General features: G+C 35.7%; 1 protein-coding gene across 1 annotated transcript in view; it reads right to left on the reverse strand.

Moving 5' to 3' along the window:
* Positions 1–20,249, reverse strand: part of ITFG1 (integrin alpha FG-GAP repeat containing 1) — a 299,997-nt gene that overhangs the window by 35,267 nt on the left and 244,481 nt on the right. Inside the window, exon 14 of the mRNA NM_001038532.1 lies at positions 15,232–15,310. Coding sequence (NP_001033621.1) covers positions 15,232–15,310 — 79 coding nt within the window. The remainder of the gene's footprint in view (positions 1–15,231; positions 15,311–20,249) is intronic.

Genomic DNA, 20,249 nt, shown 5'->3' on the forward strand with positions numbered 1-20,249 from the left:
AGACCACCTTACCTGCCTCCTGAGAAACCTGCGGATCAAGAAGCAACAGATAGAACCGGACATGGAACAAAAGACTGGTTCCAAATTGGGAAAGGAGTATGTCAGGCTGTATATTGTCACCTTGTTTACTTAACTTATATTCAGAGTACATCATGCAAAATCCTGGGCTGGAGAAGTACAAGCTGGAATCAAGACTGCTGGGAGAAATATCAACAACCTCAGATATGCAGATAATACCACCCTAATGGTAGAAAGTGAAGAAGAACTAAAGAGCATCTTAATGAAGGTGAAAGAGGAGAGTGAAAAACCTGGCTTAAAATTCAACATTCAGAAAACCAAGATCATGGCATCCGGTTACATCCCTTTATGGCAAACAGATGGGGAATAAATGGAAACAGCAACAGACTTAATTTTTGGATTCCAAAATCACTGCGGACGGTGACTACAGCCATGACATTAAAAGCAGCATGCTCCTAGGGAAAAAAGCTATGATAAATCTAGACAGTGTATTAAAAAGCAGAGTCATCACTTTGCTGACAAAGGTCCATACTGTCAAAACTATGGTTTTTCCAATAGTCATATACAGATGTGAGAGTTTGACCATAAACACGCTGAGCGCCGAGAAGTGATGCTTTTCAACTGTGATGCTAAAGTAGATTATTGAGAGTCCCTTGGGCAGCCAATTAATCCTAAAGGAAATCAACCACAAATATTCACTGGAAGGACTGATGCAAAAGCTGAAGCTCCAGTACTTTGGCCACCTGATGTGAAGAGTCGATTCACTGGAAAAGACTCTGATGCTGGAAAAGGTTGAGAACAGGATGAGAAGGGGGCGACAGAGGATGAGATGGTTGGATGGCATCACCGAGTCAATGGGCATGAGTTTGAGCAAACTCCAGGGGACAGTGAAGAACAGGGAAGCTTGGCATGCTGAAGCCCATGGGGTCTCAAAGAGTCAGACACGACTTAATGACTATACAACAACAACAAAATTTTCTCTTTCTGACAGAAACACAAGGGAATTTTTCTTAGATATTGACCCTGAGAACTTTGTGTGGCTCACTGAGGTAAGAATCATGAAAGTTTGGGTCCCCAAGGGCAGGATTTTTTAACCTCTCAAATTGAGTCTCCAGAATTACACTTTAAGTGTTCCTGCCTGTAGCTGGTCCTAGCTGTAGCTTCTGCTCTGGTAAGCTGTCATTCTCTGCATTTATCTGTCTTTCTAGTGTTGGGGCAGGGTTTGCCCCATGTCTTCAATTCTCTAATGGATCTAACACGAGTTATTGATTTTCATTTTGGTCATCTTTTGGCAGGTGGGGGTGGGTGTTAGGGGGGGTGGGGTGAGGTGGAAGGGGAGGATGGGAGTATGATTTCTAAGCTCTTTACATGCTGGTCCAGAAACCACAAGTTTCCAATACTGTACTTGTTAAATGGAGATTTTTCATTCACTTTTTTTCTTTCTCTTTCATTTTAAAATATATTTTAGCAAATGGGCAATCAGGTCTATTTTACATTGTTCATTGATTTTTAAAACAATATAAAATCTTGAAATAAGTAGCATTCATATTCTAAATTGATACTTTTTATGCTGCTGCTGCTGCTAAGTCACTTCAGTCGTGTCCGACTCTGTGCGACCCCATAGACAGCAGCCCACCAGGCTCTGCCGTCCCTGGGATTCTCCAGGTAAGAACACTGGAGTGGGTTGCCATTTCCTTCTCCAATGCAGGAAAGTGAAAAGTGAAAGGGAATTCACTCAGTCATGTCCGACTCTTCGCAACCCCATGGACTGCAGCCCACCAGGCTTCTCTGTCCATGGGATTTTCCAGGCAAGAGTATTGGAGTCGGGTGCCATTGCCTTTTTCGGATACTTTTTATAAACATACACAATTAAGTAAAATGTATCATAATGGTTAGTAAACTGCTCACTGAATTAAATTTTAAAATAATAAATATTTTGTGTAAAGACCAATGACTGAACTAAGTTCCAGGCCATTTGCCAAGTGACACAAAAACACTGAAGCAACTAAATAAAACCAGAGGGAACATCTATCTAGGCTTCTAGAGTTTTCCTCAATGCACTTATGAAAATAAAAAGGAAATATTCAAAGATATGATAGCTTTTGTGTGTACAAAACAGATTTTAACAAATAGAATAAGATTTTCTTGACTGACTGACAAATCCTTTTTGAGTCACTCCTAATAAAGAATCCGCCTGCAATGCAGGAGACCCCGGTTCGATCCCTGGGTCCGGAAGATCCGCTGGAGAAGGGATAGGCTACCCACTCCAGTATTCTTGTGCTTCCCTGGTGGCTCAGCTAGTAAAGAATCCACCTGCCATGTGGGAGACCTGGGTTCGATCCCTGGGTTAGAAAGATCCCCTGGAGAAGGGAAGTTACCCACTCCAGTATTCTGGCCTGGAGAATTCCATGGACTGTATGTAGTCCATGGGGTTATAAAGAGTCGAACAAGACTGAGCGACTTTCACTTTCACTAATAAAGTTACATTTTTCACGTTTTGACTTTTCTAGTGTTATCCATATTATACATCAATTCTTCAAATGATTTCCCTCACAAAAATGTCACCTGTAAATCAGTCTACAATGGCCTCTTCCTTCTTTGAGTTCCTGTCACACTTATTGTTGCCAATAATTCGATGCTTATTGCTTTGTAATTCCTATTTAAGATATTTTAAAACATATGTCTAGTTCTTAAAATATAAAGTTCCTGATATTTGAAATATAAAGTAACCATGTCTTAATATTTTTGCACATTCACAGCACTTGGCAAAGTATCATCTTAAGTTATTCAGGCAAACCAAGGAGAAGAATATCAGATTTCTAGTTAGTTTTGTAGGTAATGATATGGAGTTGTAGTCCTTTCTCATTATTGTACTCTAGACACCTAAGTCTCATAGAAGACATCTGTGAATACTGAAGTCAGTCATCTTCCAGAAAGTTATTAGTCTTCTACAAATATTTCATCTTTCATTAGTATTTTATCATTTTATTTTTTCTTGATTTTACTCCCCAAATAAACTGTAGGCTTTTTGAGGATAATGACTATACGTATATATTTCAATGTGAACTGTGAATCTTTTTACTTATTTTTGGCTGTGCTGGGTCTTCGTAGCTGCACACGCTTTTCTCTAGTTGTGGTGAGTGGGAGCTCCTTTCCAGTTGTGGGCTTCTCACTGTAGTGGCTTCTCTTGCTGAGGAGCTCAGGGTGCACAGGCTTTAGTGGTTTTGGCAGGACGGCTCCATAATTGCAGCTCCTGGGCTCTACAGCACAGGTGCAGTAGCCGTGGTGCACGGGTTGAGTTGCTCCATTGCATGTGGGATGTTCCCAGACCAGGGACCAAACCTGTGTCCTCTGCACTGGCAGGCGGGCTCTCCACCACTGAGCCGCCAGGGAAGCCCCTGACTGTATTTCATACTTTTTAAAAGTATCTAGGGTTATAGGCTGTACTTGTATGTTTAATAAATATTTTTTGAATAACAATAAAAAATCTTCATACAGCAAACCACTGTCACTGTGCAATTTGCTGTATGCATAGCCCCCATTCTCAGACAATATACATAATTATAATTACAATTTCCAAAAATATTTATTTGGCTGCATTGGGTCTTAGTTGTGGCATGCGAGATCTTCGTTGTGTCGTGCAGGATCTTCATGGTGCACAGACTCTCTAGTTGTGGCACGTGGGCTCCAGTAGTAATGGTGCGGGGGCTTGTTGCTCTGTGGCACATGGGATCTTAGTTCCCTGACTAGGAGCAAACTCATGTCCCCTGCATTTATCCCTGGACCGGTAAATCGGTACCAAGGAAGCACCAATAAAAGTATGCTGTGCTGTGCTTAGTTGCTCAATTGTGTCTGACTCTTTGTGACCCCATGGCCTGTAGCCTGCCAGGCTCTTCTGTCCATGGAATTCTCCAGACAACAATACTGGAATGGATTGCCATGTACTCCTCCAGGAGATCTTCCCAACCCAGGGATCAAACCCAGGTCTCCCACATTGCAGGCAGATTCTTTACCATTTGAGTTACCAGGGAGGCTGTGATAAATATATGTGGTGAACAAATAAATGTGGTAAATTTAAATATAATGATAAAGTATATTTAAGTTTTATAACCTACTATTGTTTCTCTGAAAGAGGTTATTATGCAAATCTGTTGGTAAGGATATCCTGATTGTCATTTAAATAAATGGAAAGGACTAATTTAAATAAATACCAGAGTATTCCCAATTCCCTCTCCGATCTCTTCCGACACTGCTGTCATTCATATCACTTCTTCATATGCTGTCATCACCCAGTGCACTGTTACTATCATTAAACGGTCTAAAAGTTATTTTTTACATCAACGAAGAAATAAAAGGGCTTATTTTATCATCATTTATTTCTTCTCGGAGTATATTTATTCCTTTCTTATGTAGATACGAGTTTCTGACCTGTCATAGTCCTCCCTGAAGAACCTCTTTAACTATTTTTAGGTAGCAAATGTACTGAGGATGCTTCCCTCAGTTTTTGTTGGTCTGATAAAGTCTATTTTCCTTCATGTTGAAAAGATAATTTTGCTATACATAGAATTCGAGGTTGATAGCTTTTTCTCTCAACAATTCAAATATTTCATTCCCTTCTTGCTTGCATTGGTTTCTGACAAAAAGTTGGCTGTAATTTGTACCTTTATTCTGCTAGATGTAAGGTATTTTTTTCCTCTGGCTTATTCTTAGGATTTTCTCTTTGTCTTTGGTTTTCTGCAGTTTGATTATAATATGCATTGGTGTAGATTTGACATTTATCCCGTATGATGTTCTCTGAGCTTCCTAGGACTGTGGTGTAAGTCATTAATTTTGGAAAATTCTTGGACATTATTTCTTCAAATATTTTTTATGCTCTGTCCTTTCTTCTCCTTTTATATTCCAACTATATATATATATATTTCACTTTGAATTTGTTATTGGGTGTTCTGTTGTAGTTTTCCTCCCCTATTCTTTTTTTGGTTTGTTTTTCCATTTCAGGTTGGGGAATTACTATCGACATGTCTTCAGGTCACTGATTTTTCCCTTGTGCATGTCTACTCTACTGATGAGCCTATCAAAGAAAGGCATTCTTTAATTTTGTTACCACTATTTTGATTTTTAGCATTTCCTTTCAATTCTTTCTTAGAATTCTCATCTCTCTGCCTACATTATCCATCTGTTTTTACATGTTGTCCACTTTTTCTATTGGAGCCCTTACATGTTAATCATAATTATTGTATCCTTCCCATCTGATAATTCCAAAATCTGTGACTTATCTGAGTCTGGTTCTGATTTTTGCTCTATTTCTTCAGCCTATGTGTAGTGGTAAGGTGGTATTGAGCAGGGAGGAATTCAGCAACATCCCAGAAAGCAAGGAATGTACCCATTACCCAAGTGCTGTTTCTGAAATCATTATGAAAAATAAAAAGATCATGAAGTACAAAAATCATAAGCCCATAGCAATAAAAAAGAAACAGAAGCATCATAAAACAAAGCTGTGTTTGTTAAATTGTAGCCACCATTTCACTTTACATAGTTACCATAGTTTAAATAGAAATGAAACAAAGTGTTAGGGATGATTTCCTTTTTTAGAATATGCTAAGCTTTGGACAAGATGACATTTAAAAATACTGGAGTACTGTTAAGAATGTGTGGGTTTGTAGTTAGTCTTGAGTAATCTAGCTTGACTAGTTAACAGCTGAATGACACAGCTAAATTACTTTAGTTCTCAGAGTCTCAGCTGTAGAATGAGGACTGCCTAGTAAGGCTACTGTGAAGTCCAATGAGATGACATGTAGTGGGTCTGAATAGTGTCCAGCACAAGGCAGGGGCTTTACAATAAACATCCATAGCTCTAGTAATCTTAATTCAGTTTTTATGAACTAATCCCACTACTTTATGTTAGATTTTTAAAAATTTGTTTATAATCAGTTAAGAACTGTCACTTAAATCGATTTTGGTAAAGTTTTCTGCCTTAAATCTTATTTTAAAGAAATGGAAGTCTTAGTACTGACTTTATGTAGTCATTCATTGAACAACTATTTGGATGTCCTAGAATGGGCAACACACATAAATACAAAATACACTCCTCAGTGTACCTACAGTACATGGGAGATAAGACAAAACGAATGATACAAGGTAGAGTGTGGTAGGTGTTGTAAGGAGAAGTACAAGATAATATTCTATTGACATTTGGTGGAAAGAGAGTTTATTTCCAGTTTTGAGAGCCAATGGGATGGTGCTGATATTGTCACATTTGAAGTTCTGAGATATAAGAATGGGGAAGAGTTAGAGATTGAAAACATGAACAAAGGCCTTTATTTTGGAATGTCTCTGAAGCTGGATAAATGGGAAACCAAGCTGGATATGTACCAGATGCATAAAGGGAAAAGATAAGGCTGGTAGGTAATTTAGGGTTCAATTATGAAAACCCTTGATTCTTAGGCAGTAGGAAGCCACTTTGGGATATAAAAGCAAGAAACTAGATTTCTAAGAGATCTCAACATTCTAGAAACTAATCTCTATGTTACTGAGCACAACTGTTCAGGCAATTGCTATCTAAATTTACAGAGAGCAATGTCAAGAGATTATGGGAAGATGAGAAAATATTGATCCATGATTTAGGTCTTTGTGGGAGTAGTGTGGGGACCTATGAGGCATTATGTTGAGTATGCGCATTATCATTATGGGTCTGTAACATACATTTGTTTTTTTGTGGTCTAGAAAGTCCAGATCAATAATGGAAAAAACATATGAGAGGATAAAAATTTACAATTTGTTTTAGGGTAGAGCTAGTTTAAAAAGGAAAATACTTATGAGGAAGTTGTTAAAAATATAATTTGTGATTAAATTAGTACTTTCTTTAAATTTACTTATTTGACTTTACCTTATACTGTATTTCTAATGAATTTAAGATAGGGAGTGGTGAAAAATTAATTAAGGAGATGCAAAATCTAGTTTTTTTTCCCCCAAATATCTTCTTTTTTTCCCCTTTTTACCAAATGCCATTCTATTTCATCTCCAGAATTTTATTTCATTCTTGCATTTGTTCAGGATATACTGAGTGGTTCTTATGTAACAGCCATTGTATACATAATATATTTGTGAATTTAAATCTTCACTGTAGCTCTTAGGAGCTTTCTATGGTTCCTGTTGTGCATAACTTGAAGTTAGAGGGAAACATGGCTAATGACAATAGTCCTTAAGTAAGACTTAGGAATGAGAAGGAATAGTATTACTGAGTAATCAGTGAGATTTTAATTAAATTCCTTTACCAAATATACTGACATGTAGACAGAGTTTGCTGAGTAATTTACACATTGTAGGATGACAAAACGTTTGCTAGCAGAAAGCATAGAATAGACAAATTATCTTCTTTCCCCCACTTTCTGTTCTCAAAGCTGTTATGTGGTAGTTTTCCCTTTAGTATTAGTATTACAGTCTAGTATCTATAATACTAGAACTCAGTTCATAAATAGAATTTCATGAACCAAATTTTTTGGTTTCATTGACACTATAATTTCTTATTTTCTTTCTTTTGGTTTCCCAGAATATGACTTTGACTCACTTGTACTGTGCAGATGGGATTTTTAACTGCTCAACAGCTGAATAATTTGTAAACTTCCCTTGCAGTTTCTCAGACTTTCTGCATTTCTTATAATTAATTAATTTATAAATTCAACTTACAATTAAATAAAGAGGATATATCAGTACTGTTTACGAGCTATTTCGTATTTCCCTCCCTCCCTTTTTCTCTTTCATTCCACTGAAAAAAAAATCATTATTAGCCATGCTCTCATCTTAATCTCTGTGGAATTGACAGTCCCTATCAGATCTTAAGTTGGTATAAGATTAAGGAAAGGGAATGATTCTTCTTGTAAGAAGAATTCATTCTTTAAGATAAGAAGAGTGTCATGGATAACCCAGCAGGGCATAATAACTCCATTCTCTTTTGTTATGAATTACAGTTTTTGACACAAAAATATGCCTGATTAAGTATTACTCAAGCTAAAATTTCTGGGTATGACAATTTAAAATGTTATGAATGATTAAAATAAAATGACCTAGGACTAAAAAATTCTTTTATAGATAATTACCTGTGGATAAATGGAACATGACTATACTCTGGAGATAATTTCAGAAAATATGTAGGTGAGAAATGGACATAAAGAATAATACATTTTTTTGGACACTGGAAGATGTAATTAATTGACAGCTATTTGTTAAAATGGAGAAACCTGAAAGGTTAAAATTTTAGAAAGACAAAGTGCTTATTATGTGTTACAACAAATCATTTTTTCTCAGTGCTTCTTTTACATCAGTCTGCTATATATTTTAACTGCTCTTATATTTGAGGCTTATGATGAAGGGTGTATAGTAGGTAAAGGTTACTAATGCTTTTCTCAGATATGTTAACGGGAAATAATTTTATAACAGCAGGGCTAAATAAGCAATTTAAGAGGTAGAAAAATACTTGTTCGTCTAATAATGTTATTATTTAGAAATGACCAACAACTCACTAATGCACACAATCTGGCCTACATGCTCCTATCTACTAAGTTCTTCTTTAATATTATTTAGGAAATTTGGGTCCTTATTGTAGATTTCTAGCTAATTTATAAAAGTAGTAAACAGTTATTTAAAAAATTAACGACTCCTCTGTAATATAATTGTCTAATAACATTTAGCTATTGACTTTGCCAGGAAGTAGAGTAGGACCACAGAATACTTGGTAATAATGATAAAATCTGTCTATAAGCAAAAAGGATAATTAGGCCAGGCCTTTTCTGAATAACACTAAGGCAAGTTACTGTTTCTGACAGTGGCTTTCAAACATTTTTGACCGCAGTCCACAATAAAAACTAAGTTTCATGTCATCACCACTTATGAACACAAACACATACTAAAACTTTCATGAAACAACACTAATGTGGGATACTTTTGATATTTTTTACCTTTTATTCTATTAAATATAAAGTCCTTATCAAAAGTCATTAAAATCATTTCATGACCCACTAGTGAGTAGTGACCTTAGCTGCTCTTTAAGAAAACCAGGGCTATTTATGTGGTCGTTCTCTTCCTAGAGTAGAAAGTACTCTACAAGTGGGGCAGGATGGGTTGGAAGGTATGGCTTAACCAATTTCTTTAGATTCCAACATGCCTGAAAAGTGAAAGTGAAAGTTGCTCAGTCATGTCTGACTCTGTGACCCCATGGACTGTAGCCTGCCGGGTTCCTCTGTCTGTGGAATTCTCCAGGCCAGAATACTGGAGAGGGTTACCATTCCCTTCTTCAGGTGTTCTTCCCAACCCAGGGATCAAACCCAGGTCTCTCTCACTGCAGGCAGATTCTTTACCATCTGAGCCATCAGAGAAGCCCATCAACATGCTTAATTAACATTTAAAGTAGAAATTTCATCCTTTAAAATTTGGCATAGGTTTTCACAATAGTACTTCCTTAATTAACTGCTACTTCCCTGTTTAGAATGTATATTTATGCATGAAATATAGCATATGGTTAAAATATTTATGATTATTTATTAACATATTTCTCAAATTAAATATATTTCTCATAGCAACATATGATCAGTGTACTAAACTAAAATGCAAAAACTATATAAAGAAAATCCCACAACCAAAAGATAATCCTAGTAACATTTCTATATGTCATTTTATTTTTATATTTTCCCTACACATGGGTATACTAAAAACATCTACACTCATACAATTTAGATTATGCACACAGATATGCCTCCTTCCCAAGTGTTAGACCCTAAACATCTGTTCATTTCATCAAAAATTATTCTAAAATATTTCATAGGCTGGAAACTATAATAAAATGTCATAATTTATTATTTCTCTATTTTTGGACATTTAGATTTTCCCAGTTGGCTACAGCCTTTTATTTTTGGCCATGAAAATGTATGCATTTATTTGACTTATTCATTCAGTTGTATTTGTTTTTCTATAGATATTTTCTCCTTTGTTTTTATGCTTATAGATTCCTTCCCAGTGTAGGGAAGAAGTAAATATTTAATGGAGTGAGAATAAACCCGAAGTTCCATTTTTGTTTTGGGCAATCACATTAGGGAAATACTGTTCCATTCGCTTAAAAAAACAGCAAGGAGTAGTAAATATCACTGAATGGGTTTTTAACATCTAATTAGATATATTACTAGGTATCAATGCCTGGCTTGTAACAGAAGTTCAATAAATATATATTGTGAACAACAATCCCTATTAAAAATTTTTTTTCTGTATCTAATTTTAAGAGTATTTTGGTAGGTTTAAATTTGCATAAAATTTACCTTAAAAAAAAAAAGCACTAAAAGTAGTAAATAGTTATGAAAATCTAACAAATAGGACGTGAATCTCTTGAAATCTTGCTCTCCCAAGATAAATGTTAACAATTTGATGAGTATCTTTCTAGATTTTTTCCTGTGAAGTATTATTCATTTAAGCACACTAAAATATATCAAATATATCTTTAGTTATCTTTACAGTTGGGAAAAAAGGAGCAAATTATCCAGTTACTGTATCCATACGTAAAACAATTTCACAGGAAACTAGAACTAAATAGAATGAAATTTTGCCATTTGCAACAACAAGGATGGACTTTGAGGGTATTATGCTTTACAAATATGTAAAGTTTAAAAATAAAATAAAAATCAAAAAAAAAAATCTTCATTAAAAAAAATAAAATAAAAGACATAAACAAGGAAAATTAAAAAAAAAAGAAATAAGTCATAGAAAGACAAATACTGTGTTTTTACTTATATAGAGTCTAAAAAATAGAACAAACGAATACAACAAAAGAGAAACAGATGTATAGATACAGAGTACAAACTAGTGGTTACCAGAGGGACATGGAGAAGCAAAGGCAACCCACTCCAGTATTCTTGCGTGGAGAATCCCATGGACAGAGGAGCCTGGTGGGCTACAGTGCATGGGGTCACAAGAGTCGGACACAACTTAGCAACTAAACCACTATCACCACCAGAGGGAAGAGCAGTGAGGTGACGGGCAATAGAGGGGATGGGAATTAAGAGTTAAGAACAACTAGGTATAAAACAAATAAGATACACGGATATAATGTTCAGCACAGGAAATATAACCAATATTTTAGAACAACTTTAAATGAAATATAATGTATAAAAACACCGCATAACTATATTGTACTCCTGAAATTAATATAACACTAAGTATAGTTGACTTATAACTATACCTCAATTTAAAAAATTTAAAAAATCCTAATTTTAATCCATAACTAGCTATATGGACATGAAAATATTTAAATAATATATTATTGTATGAAAAAAAAAAGACAGGTCTTTAAAAAACTGATCTACCATTATGAAAATAAAGAAATTTCCCCCATTTTAAACCATCAGTGCATTCCTGTGATAATCACCTGATTGATGGTCTTAAGAAATTCTTTCAAAATGTAATTAAATGAATAGTATTTTTGATAGCATTTTGGATTGATAGCTTGCAAGTGGGCTAAATTTTGGGTTTTAGATATGCTGAGTTTGTATTGTTGTTGTTGCTCAGTCTCTAAGTCGTGTCTGAGTCCTTGTGACCCCATGGTCTACAGAACGCCAGGCTCCTCTCCCCTCCACTGTCTCCTGGAGTTTGTTCAAATTCATGCCCACTGAGTTGTTGCTATCTAACCACCTCTTCCTCTGCTGCCCCCTTCTCCTTTTGCCTTCAATCTTTCCCAGCATCACGGTCTTTTCCAATGAGTTCTTCACATCAGGTGGCCAGAGTATTGGAGTTTCAGCTTCAGCATCAGTCCTTCCAATGAATATTCAGGGTTGATTTCCTTTATGATTGACTGGTTTGATCTCCTTGCATTTCAAGAACTCTTAAGAGTCTTCTCCAACACCACAAATGGGAAGCATTACTTCTTCAGTGCTCAGCCTTCAGTGCTCTTCTGCTTCTGTTAGGTCCTTGCTGTTTCTGTCCTTTATTGTGCCCATCTTTGCATGAACTGTTCCCTTGGTATCTCCAAGTTTCTTGAAGAGATCTCTAGTCTTCCCCATTCTATTGTTTTCCTCTATTTCTTTGCATTGTTCATTTAAGGAGGCCTGTTTATTTCTCCTTGCTATTCTCTAGAACTCTGCAGTCAGTTGGGTATATCTTCCTTCTCCCTTGCTTTTGGTTTCTCTTCTTTCTAGAGCTATTGGTAAAGCCTCCTCAAACAACCACTTTGCCTTCTTGCATTTCTTTTTCTTTGGGATGGCTTTGGTCAGTGCCTCCTGTATAATGTTACATAGCTCCATACATAGTTCTTTAGGCACTCTGTCTACCAGATCTAATCCCCTGAATCTATTCATCACCTCCACTACATAAACGAAAGGGAATTTATTTAGGTCATACCTGAATGGCTTAGTGCTCTTCCCTGCTTTCAATTTAATGCCGAATTTTGCAATAAAGAGCTCACGATCTGAGCCCCAATCATCTCCAGGTCTTGATTTTGCTGACTTTATATAAAGCTTCTCCATCTTCAGCTGCAAATAACATAATCAGTCTGATTTTTGTATGGCCCACCTGGTGATATCCATGTGTAGAGTCATCTTTTGGCTTATAGGAAATGTATATTTGCTATGATCAGCATGTTCTCTTGACAAAACTCTATTATTCTTTGCCCTGCTTCATTTTGTGCTCCATGGCCAAACTTGCTTGTTATTCTGGGTATCTCTTGACTTACTACTTTTGCATTCCAATCCCCTATGATGAAAAGGACACCAAAGGACGTTTATTGTTAGATCTAGAAACTGATGTAGGTCTTCAGAGAACTGGTCAACTTCAGTTTCTTCGGCATTAATGGTTGGGGCACAGACTTGTAATGCTGACTGTGATGCTGAATGGCTTGCCTTGGAAATGAACCGAGATCATTCTGTTGTTTTTGAGACTGCACCCAAGTACTGTGTTTAGGACTCTTTTGTTGACTCTGAGGCCTACTCCATTTCTTCTAAGGGATTCTTGCCCACAGTAGTAGATACAATGGTCCCCTGAATTAAATTCGTCCATTTTCATCCATTTTAGTTCACTGATTTTAAGATGTTGATGTTCCCTCTTGCCATCTCCTGCGTGACCACATCCCATTTACCTTGTTTAATGAACCTAATGTTCCAGGTTCCTATGCAGTATTGTTTTTACAGCATTGGACTGTATTTTCACCACCATCATTTTCACATCCACAACTGACATTCTTTCTGCTTTGGCCCAGTCGTTTCATTCTTTCTGGAACTATTAGTAACTGCCCTATGCTCTTTCCAAGAAGCATACCGTACACCTTCTGACCTGGGGGCCTCATCTTCCGGTGTCGTATCTTTTTGCTTTTTGATCCACTCCAGTAGTCTCCGGATTGGAGTGGCAAGACTACTGGAGTGGATTGCCATTTCCTCCTCCAGTGAAGCATGTTTTGTCGGAACTCTTCACTGTGACCCATCCATCTTGGGTGTCCCTGCACAGCATGGGTAATAGTTTCATTGAGTTACGGCAGCCCCTTTGCCATGACAAGGCTGTGATCCATACAGGAGTGGCTTTGTAAACTAGCTATAAAATTATATCAGCTTTATGAAGTTATATTAGCTTCATAACATGAATGAATAACTTCATCTTTTTCCACATTCTGAAACATTTAATCTAGAACTGAAATTATCAGCATCTTGAAAGTCTAAAAGAGGGACTTCCCTGGTGGTGCAGTGGTTGAGAATCTGCCTTCTGGTGCAGGGGACATGGGTTCAGTCCCTGATCATGGAACCAGGACCGCACATGCTGTGGGGCAGCTGTGATACCATCACAGAGCCCATGCTCTCTGGAGCAAGTGAACCATGGTGTGCCACACCACGGCCCAGTGCAGGCAAAAGTAAAATGAATACTTTTTAAAAAAGAAGTCTAAAAGAGTTTGCTGATAAAAAATAAAACCAGTTTGTCCTGGAATCTATTGTATAGTTTAATATACGTATGTTTTAAAGTGTAAATAAGTAATTTATTCAAATCATCTATATCCAGATTGTTTCTCTGACTGACAGTGGTGTATCAACATATTTGACTATACAATTGACTCTTGAATAACACAAGTTTGAACTGCTCAGGTCTGCTCATATGCAGATTTTTCTCAATAGTAAATACTACAGTACTACAGAATGCACTCTTGGCTGAACTGAAGGATATGGAGGAATTGGGCCCAACTATAGATCACAGGCAGGGTTTCCAGCCGCACAGGGTCGGCGCGCCTGACCTCCCGTGTTGTCCAAGGGTAGACTGTGATTGAGTTTGTCAGTTTCTCCTTGACTTTTTCAGTTCTTGTTTTATGGAATGTTTCTGTGCTGATGAAGTAGCATGATGACAGTGTTAAATGTGTACAATTAGCTTAAAATGAAGTACACTCTGGCATGTTTAATAAAATTATATAAAATGAAAATTGCCATATACTGAGTTCTTTTTAATTTAGTTCATTTAAAAATGGAGGAGTAACAATAACTCTGTTTACATGTACTTCTTCACGGTTAGGACTTTAGCAGTCTCAAAGAAGCATACGTGTATGTTAGGATTCCTTTTCCTTCTTAGAGAATTGAAATGTTTGGACCTTATCTCAGTCAGCTAAGCCATCTGTTAAGATCAGACATCCTTTGCTTTGTATTATTTCCCATTTGCTTTGATTGCATTTCCCTTTATTCAAATGTAAAACAAGATTTTTCTTTATAGTCACATATCAAAACAATTTACATATTATATAAATTTGTATAATATTCCAGTTTCTATTCGACATATAAAAAAACTAGGATTAATATAGTAGATTGAATTCCTAATTTTTACTTCTTTTAAGATGAGCTCTGTTAACAAATTCACCACTTTGATCAAGATGTCTCAAGTAATCATTCCTAATCTCTGTTACTTCAACTGAAAAATAAGGACAATGATTTGGCTCCATACAATAGGCATATATAAAGAATTTAGTTTTAATATATTTGTCATGAGGACTTTTTGTAATCTACTGATGTAAGTATACAGAAAGACAAAGTATAATATAAAAAGTGAAGATTTTATAAAGAGTGTGAAAACACAATGAAATTTTTGCCATTCAGTTTACTTTGTTAATATGTGGTTGGCCAAAAAGTTTGTTTGGGTTTTTCTGGAAGATGTTACAAAATTTTTGGCCAACCCAATATACTGATTAAATGTACTGTTATGCATATCTAGTCTTACCTGAACCATTTTTGAGATAGCCATTTGCATCTACAGTTGTATACATGATGTAAGGTCCAGGTTGATTTACTCCAAAGGGCTACAATAAAAAAGAAACAGTTAAGCCTTGGAAAGTAAGTGCATCATCGGAAGTTTCAGGCAAATCTATTACAAAAAGTAAATACTTCTATATAAAATTCTTACATATTAGATAGCAGTTAGAGAACATGTTCATAAATAGATAACCAGTGTTATGGTTATTAAAAACCTTGTATTAGTAGAAAATGCTTAACTTTAAATGATTTGATAATTTTATTTATATAGTTCATTGATTTTATTGGATAGTTCTAAAATCTAATAATGTCTCTTCCTTATTACATAAAGATGAATATTTTAGGAAATTTTCTTTACTACTTTTGGTCCCACCTTAAGTAGTTTTATTATGACATTTCTGTTGACTATAGCATTGCTTTTCCCTTCAGGAATGAACTGGAATAGTTTATATTTTCCCAGTAAATATAAATAAAATCCATCCATTGTAATCCTAATAGAATAAAAAATACTGATGAGTTGTTCTAAAACATTTTATATCCTGCAGTAGACTTAGAGAATACATTCTTTTCCAGTTAAGGAAGATGTGAGTTTTATCATATATATAAATGTTAAAATATATTTGGTTATGCCTCTTTTAAATTTCTATGTAAATGGAACCATACTTTATGTATCCTTCTGTGACTGTTTAAAAAATACATTAATGTGAGACTCATCCATGATTAAGCATGTACTATAGTTCAAGGTTGTATTCTACTGCATGATTATAGCATAAATATTTTTCATTCTTTTGCTGATCAACACTTGTTTCCATTTTCTTTGGCCATGAGAAACATAGCATTCTTATGTATGTCACCTGATGCACAGGTGGGGAGTACTCCACTGCATGATTATAGCACAAATATTTTTCATTCTTTTGTTGATCAACACTCATTTCCATTTTTTTTGCCATGATAAACATGGCATTCTTATATATGTCACCCAATGCATAAATACAAACATTTATCACTTCTACTAGCTGTAAATTACTTCACATGCTTAGTAACAAACATCACTAATGTGATATATACTTAACGCAAAATATTTCATCTCTTATGGGTTTGTTTCTTTGGAATGGTGAATGCCCTTTAATATTTTATTTTATTTTATTTTTTTTTCAAATATACATCAAGTTTAATATATGAAAAGCCATTCACTTTTATTGATTAACATATAGTAAGTTCACACATAATCTAAATAAAACTTTCCAAAGTTTGCTCTATAATCTTAGATCAAAATACAGATTACAAGCATCTGGAAACATTCTTGTTCTTGTGATACAGTGGTCAGAGAAATGTGATATTTATGGTACCCTTTAATATTTTAAACCTGTCTCATTGCAGTGAGGCTTGGAGATAATACTTGCGAGACTATATTTATCACAGTGTTGTAACCTCAGATTCATTTTATTACCCATGGTCTAGTTTCTGTACTGGAAGACTGGTATCGTAGGCTATAAGTACTGTATTTTGTGAACCTTCCCAATTAAATTCCTGAATATTTTTTTCTAATTCACATTTGGAAATTTCATACTCCTATCTATAATATCTTATTTTACAGATTTTATAAGTTTTTTCTTTTTTCCTACAGTCAATTAAAAAAAATCATATAAACAAGTCTCTGTTATGAGGCCTAGAGCTGAAATTAACTTCCCACCATGCACCAGTCACTCTGACATTGAAAAACAAGAATCCAGAAATCCAGACATGATTCCTCCATATAACAGTTCTCAAAGTGTGGCACAAGGACCCCTGGAGTCCAAAAACCCCATTGGTAACAAGTGTGGGTAATCAGCAGCAACACTAAGGAACAAAATAGCAAAATGGCAGACATAAACCTACCTTACTAGTAATTATAGTAAATGTAAATAGATTAAACACTGCTATCAAAAGGCAGAGATAAGCAGGATAGAACAACATCTTCCAAGTATATGCTGTCTATAAAAGACACACTTTAAAAACAAATGTTTTTACAACAAATAGGTTGAAAGTAAAAGCATGGAAAAGATGTACCATGGAAACAGTAACCAAATAAGAGCTGGAGTAGCCATATTAATATCAGACAAAACAGACTTTAACATAAAAATGTTATTGGAGACATAAAATGGGAGTTTATAATGACTAAAGAGTCAATGCATCAAGAAGACAAAATTATAAACATAAATGTGCCTAATTGAGTTCTCAAATATATGAGGTATTGATGGTTGAAATAGATAACAATAGGGGATACTCTTAAATTACTAATAATTCACTAGTGTCATTAATGGATAGACCAATGAAGCAAAGACTTGGCCAACACTAGAATAGATTTTGTAGATTAGAACACTCCTCAACTTTAGCAGAACACATACTCTTCTCAAACATACAAGGAACATTCTCTAAGGGGAAACATATACTAGACCATAAAACAAGTTCCAATCAATGTAAAAGTACTGACATTTTTACAGTTTGTTCTCTCACCACAACAGAATTGAACTTGAAATCAGTAACAGAGCCCACGCACAACAATGAGGAGCTTTTGCACTGCAATGAAGACTCAGTGTGGCCAAACAAAACAAAACAAAAACAACCACAGAAAGAAACATGAGAAATTAATAAATGAGTGGAAATTAAACAACAGACTTCTAAATAACCAGTAAGTTATGTGACAGAGTTGGAAAAATTCACTGATATAGCTTCAAATTCCACATTACAACTAACTTAAGTAACTGCCACTGTTGAATTTCAGGAAACTATTATTTAATAAAACAGAGGTTAACATGTAATGGTTTTATTGTTTTAAAATGATTTAATAGAAATATTTAAAATTGTTCCAGTTTTAATTTCAAATAGAAAACTGATAAACAAAACTCACATAAGAACAACTATTTGGAGTCTTCAGATTAAGAAGTTTTGAGAACTGCTGCTCTGTACTATGTACATATGAGTAATTCAATCTTTACTCTGCATTACCATTGGATATGATATGACTGATACCTGAGCCTATGTGTTTGGTTTCTTACCCTTTGGGAGGCATGCATGCTCAGCTGCTCAGTTGTGTCTGACTCTTTGCCATCCCATGGACTGCAGCCCACCAGGCTCCTCTGTCCATGGGATTTTCCTGGCATGAATACTGGAGTTGGTTGCCATTTCCTCCTCCAGGGGATCTTCCTGACCCAGGGACTGAACCTGCATCTCCTGCACTGGCAGGAGGATTCTTTACTACTGAGTCACTGGGAAAGCCCTCTTACCCCTTATATCATAGCATTTAACATGTTTTAGGAATCACAGCTTATTGGGAGCAGAAGCCCAGAAGCAGAAGAGTGAAATTAGAGCCAGTACTGGGAGGAACACTTAAACTGTGATTGAAACATTGCTGGAAAAGCAGTGTGAACTAGTTTGAGAGTTCCTATTTAACCTGTAGAGGAGGGCAAGCTGAGAAGCACTTGTGCAAGTCACAGCTTAGGGACACAGGTTCACTAAAGTCTGAGATTTAATCAGAGGATTATAGGATGCTTTTCCTACCATAGTTTTATACTTCACCACCACATCAATTGGGTTGCTAATAATGAGATTACAGTTAAAAGATCTGAAGACCTCTGATCCCTTTAAGAGAAGTCTGTAGGGTGACACAAAGACAATAGAGACAAAAACAAAGATGCTAGAGGGAACTTCTGTCTCTTGACAGCAGAGCTACTGCAAACAGTAACACAGTCTTAGCTCCTAGCAGATAAACATAAATCCTCATCATGAAGGCTGATCTACCACAGTTCCTTTCACCCAATACCTCATGTCTGGCTCTCAACAAAAATTTCAAAGCATGCTAAAAGGCAGAGAACAAAGTGTGAGTAGACAAAGCAAGCATCAGAAGCAGACTCAGATATGGCAGGGATGCTGGATTTATCAGACCAGAAATTAAAATAACTGATTAATATGATAACACCTCTAATGGAAAAAAGTAGACAATATGCAATAAAAGATTGTTAATATAGGCAGAGAGATGGAAATGCCAAGAAAGAATCTAAAGGAAATGGTAGAAATAAAAAATACTGCAGTCTTATGGACTCTGTGGGAGAGGGAGAGGGTGGGAAGATTTGGGAGAATGGCATTGAAACATGTATAATATCATGTAAGAAACGAGTTGCCAGTCCAGGTTCGATGCAGGATACTGGATGCTTGGGGCTAGTGCACTGGGATGACCTAGAGGGATGGTATGGGGAGGGAGGAGGGAGGAGGGTTCAGGATGGGGAACACATGTATACCTGTGGCGGATTCATTTTGATATTTGGCAAAACTAATACAATTATGTAAAGTTTAAAAATAAAATAAAATTAAAAAAAATAGATCCAAACCACGTAAAAAAAAAATAAATAAAAATAAAGACTTTAAAGTTTGGAAGAAACAAACAAACAAACAAAAAATACTGCAATAGAAATGAAAAATGCGTTTGATGAGCTCATCAGTAGACTGGATACAGATGAGGAAAGGATCAGCAAGCCTGGAGATATATCAATAGAAACTTCCAAAACTGAATTGCAAAGAGAAAAACTAATGAAAATTTGGAACAGACTATCTAAGAACTGTGGGACAGTTATCAAAGGTATAACATATGTATTGTGGGACTACCAAAAGGAAACGGGAAAAAAGAACAAGAAATATTTGAGGAAATAATATAAGAATTTTCCAAAATTAGTGACAGAAACCAAACCACAGATCCAGGAAGTTTTTAGAAAATACCAAACAGGAAAAATACCTAAAAACCTATATCTATACATTATCACACTCAAATCAGTAGAAAATCAAAGACAAAGAGAAAATCCTGAAAGTACCCTAAGAAAAGGTGTCCAGAAATCCATGTAACACTATGATACAATTTATTTATTCAATTCATGATTTAACTCAAGTGGTAAGAATACCATATGGTATGCACCTTTTCCTCTTAGTCTCATACTGGGTCATATCTATCATAAC

The sequence above is a fragment of the Bos taurus genome, chromosome 18 (genome assembly GCF_002263795.3).
Source record: "Bos taurus isolate L1 Dominette 01449 registration number 42190680 breed Hereford chromosome 18, ARS-UCD2.0, whole genome shotgun sequence".
Taxonomy (NCBI): Eukaryota; Metazoa; Chordata; class Mammalia; order Artiodactyla; family Bovidae; genus Bos; species Bos taurus.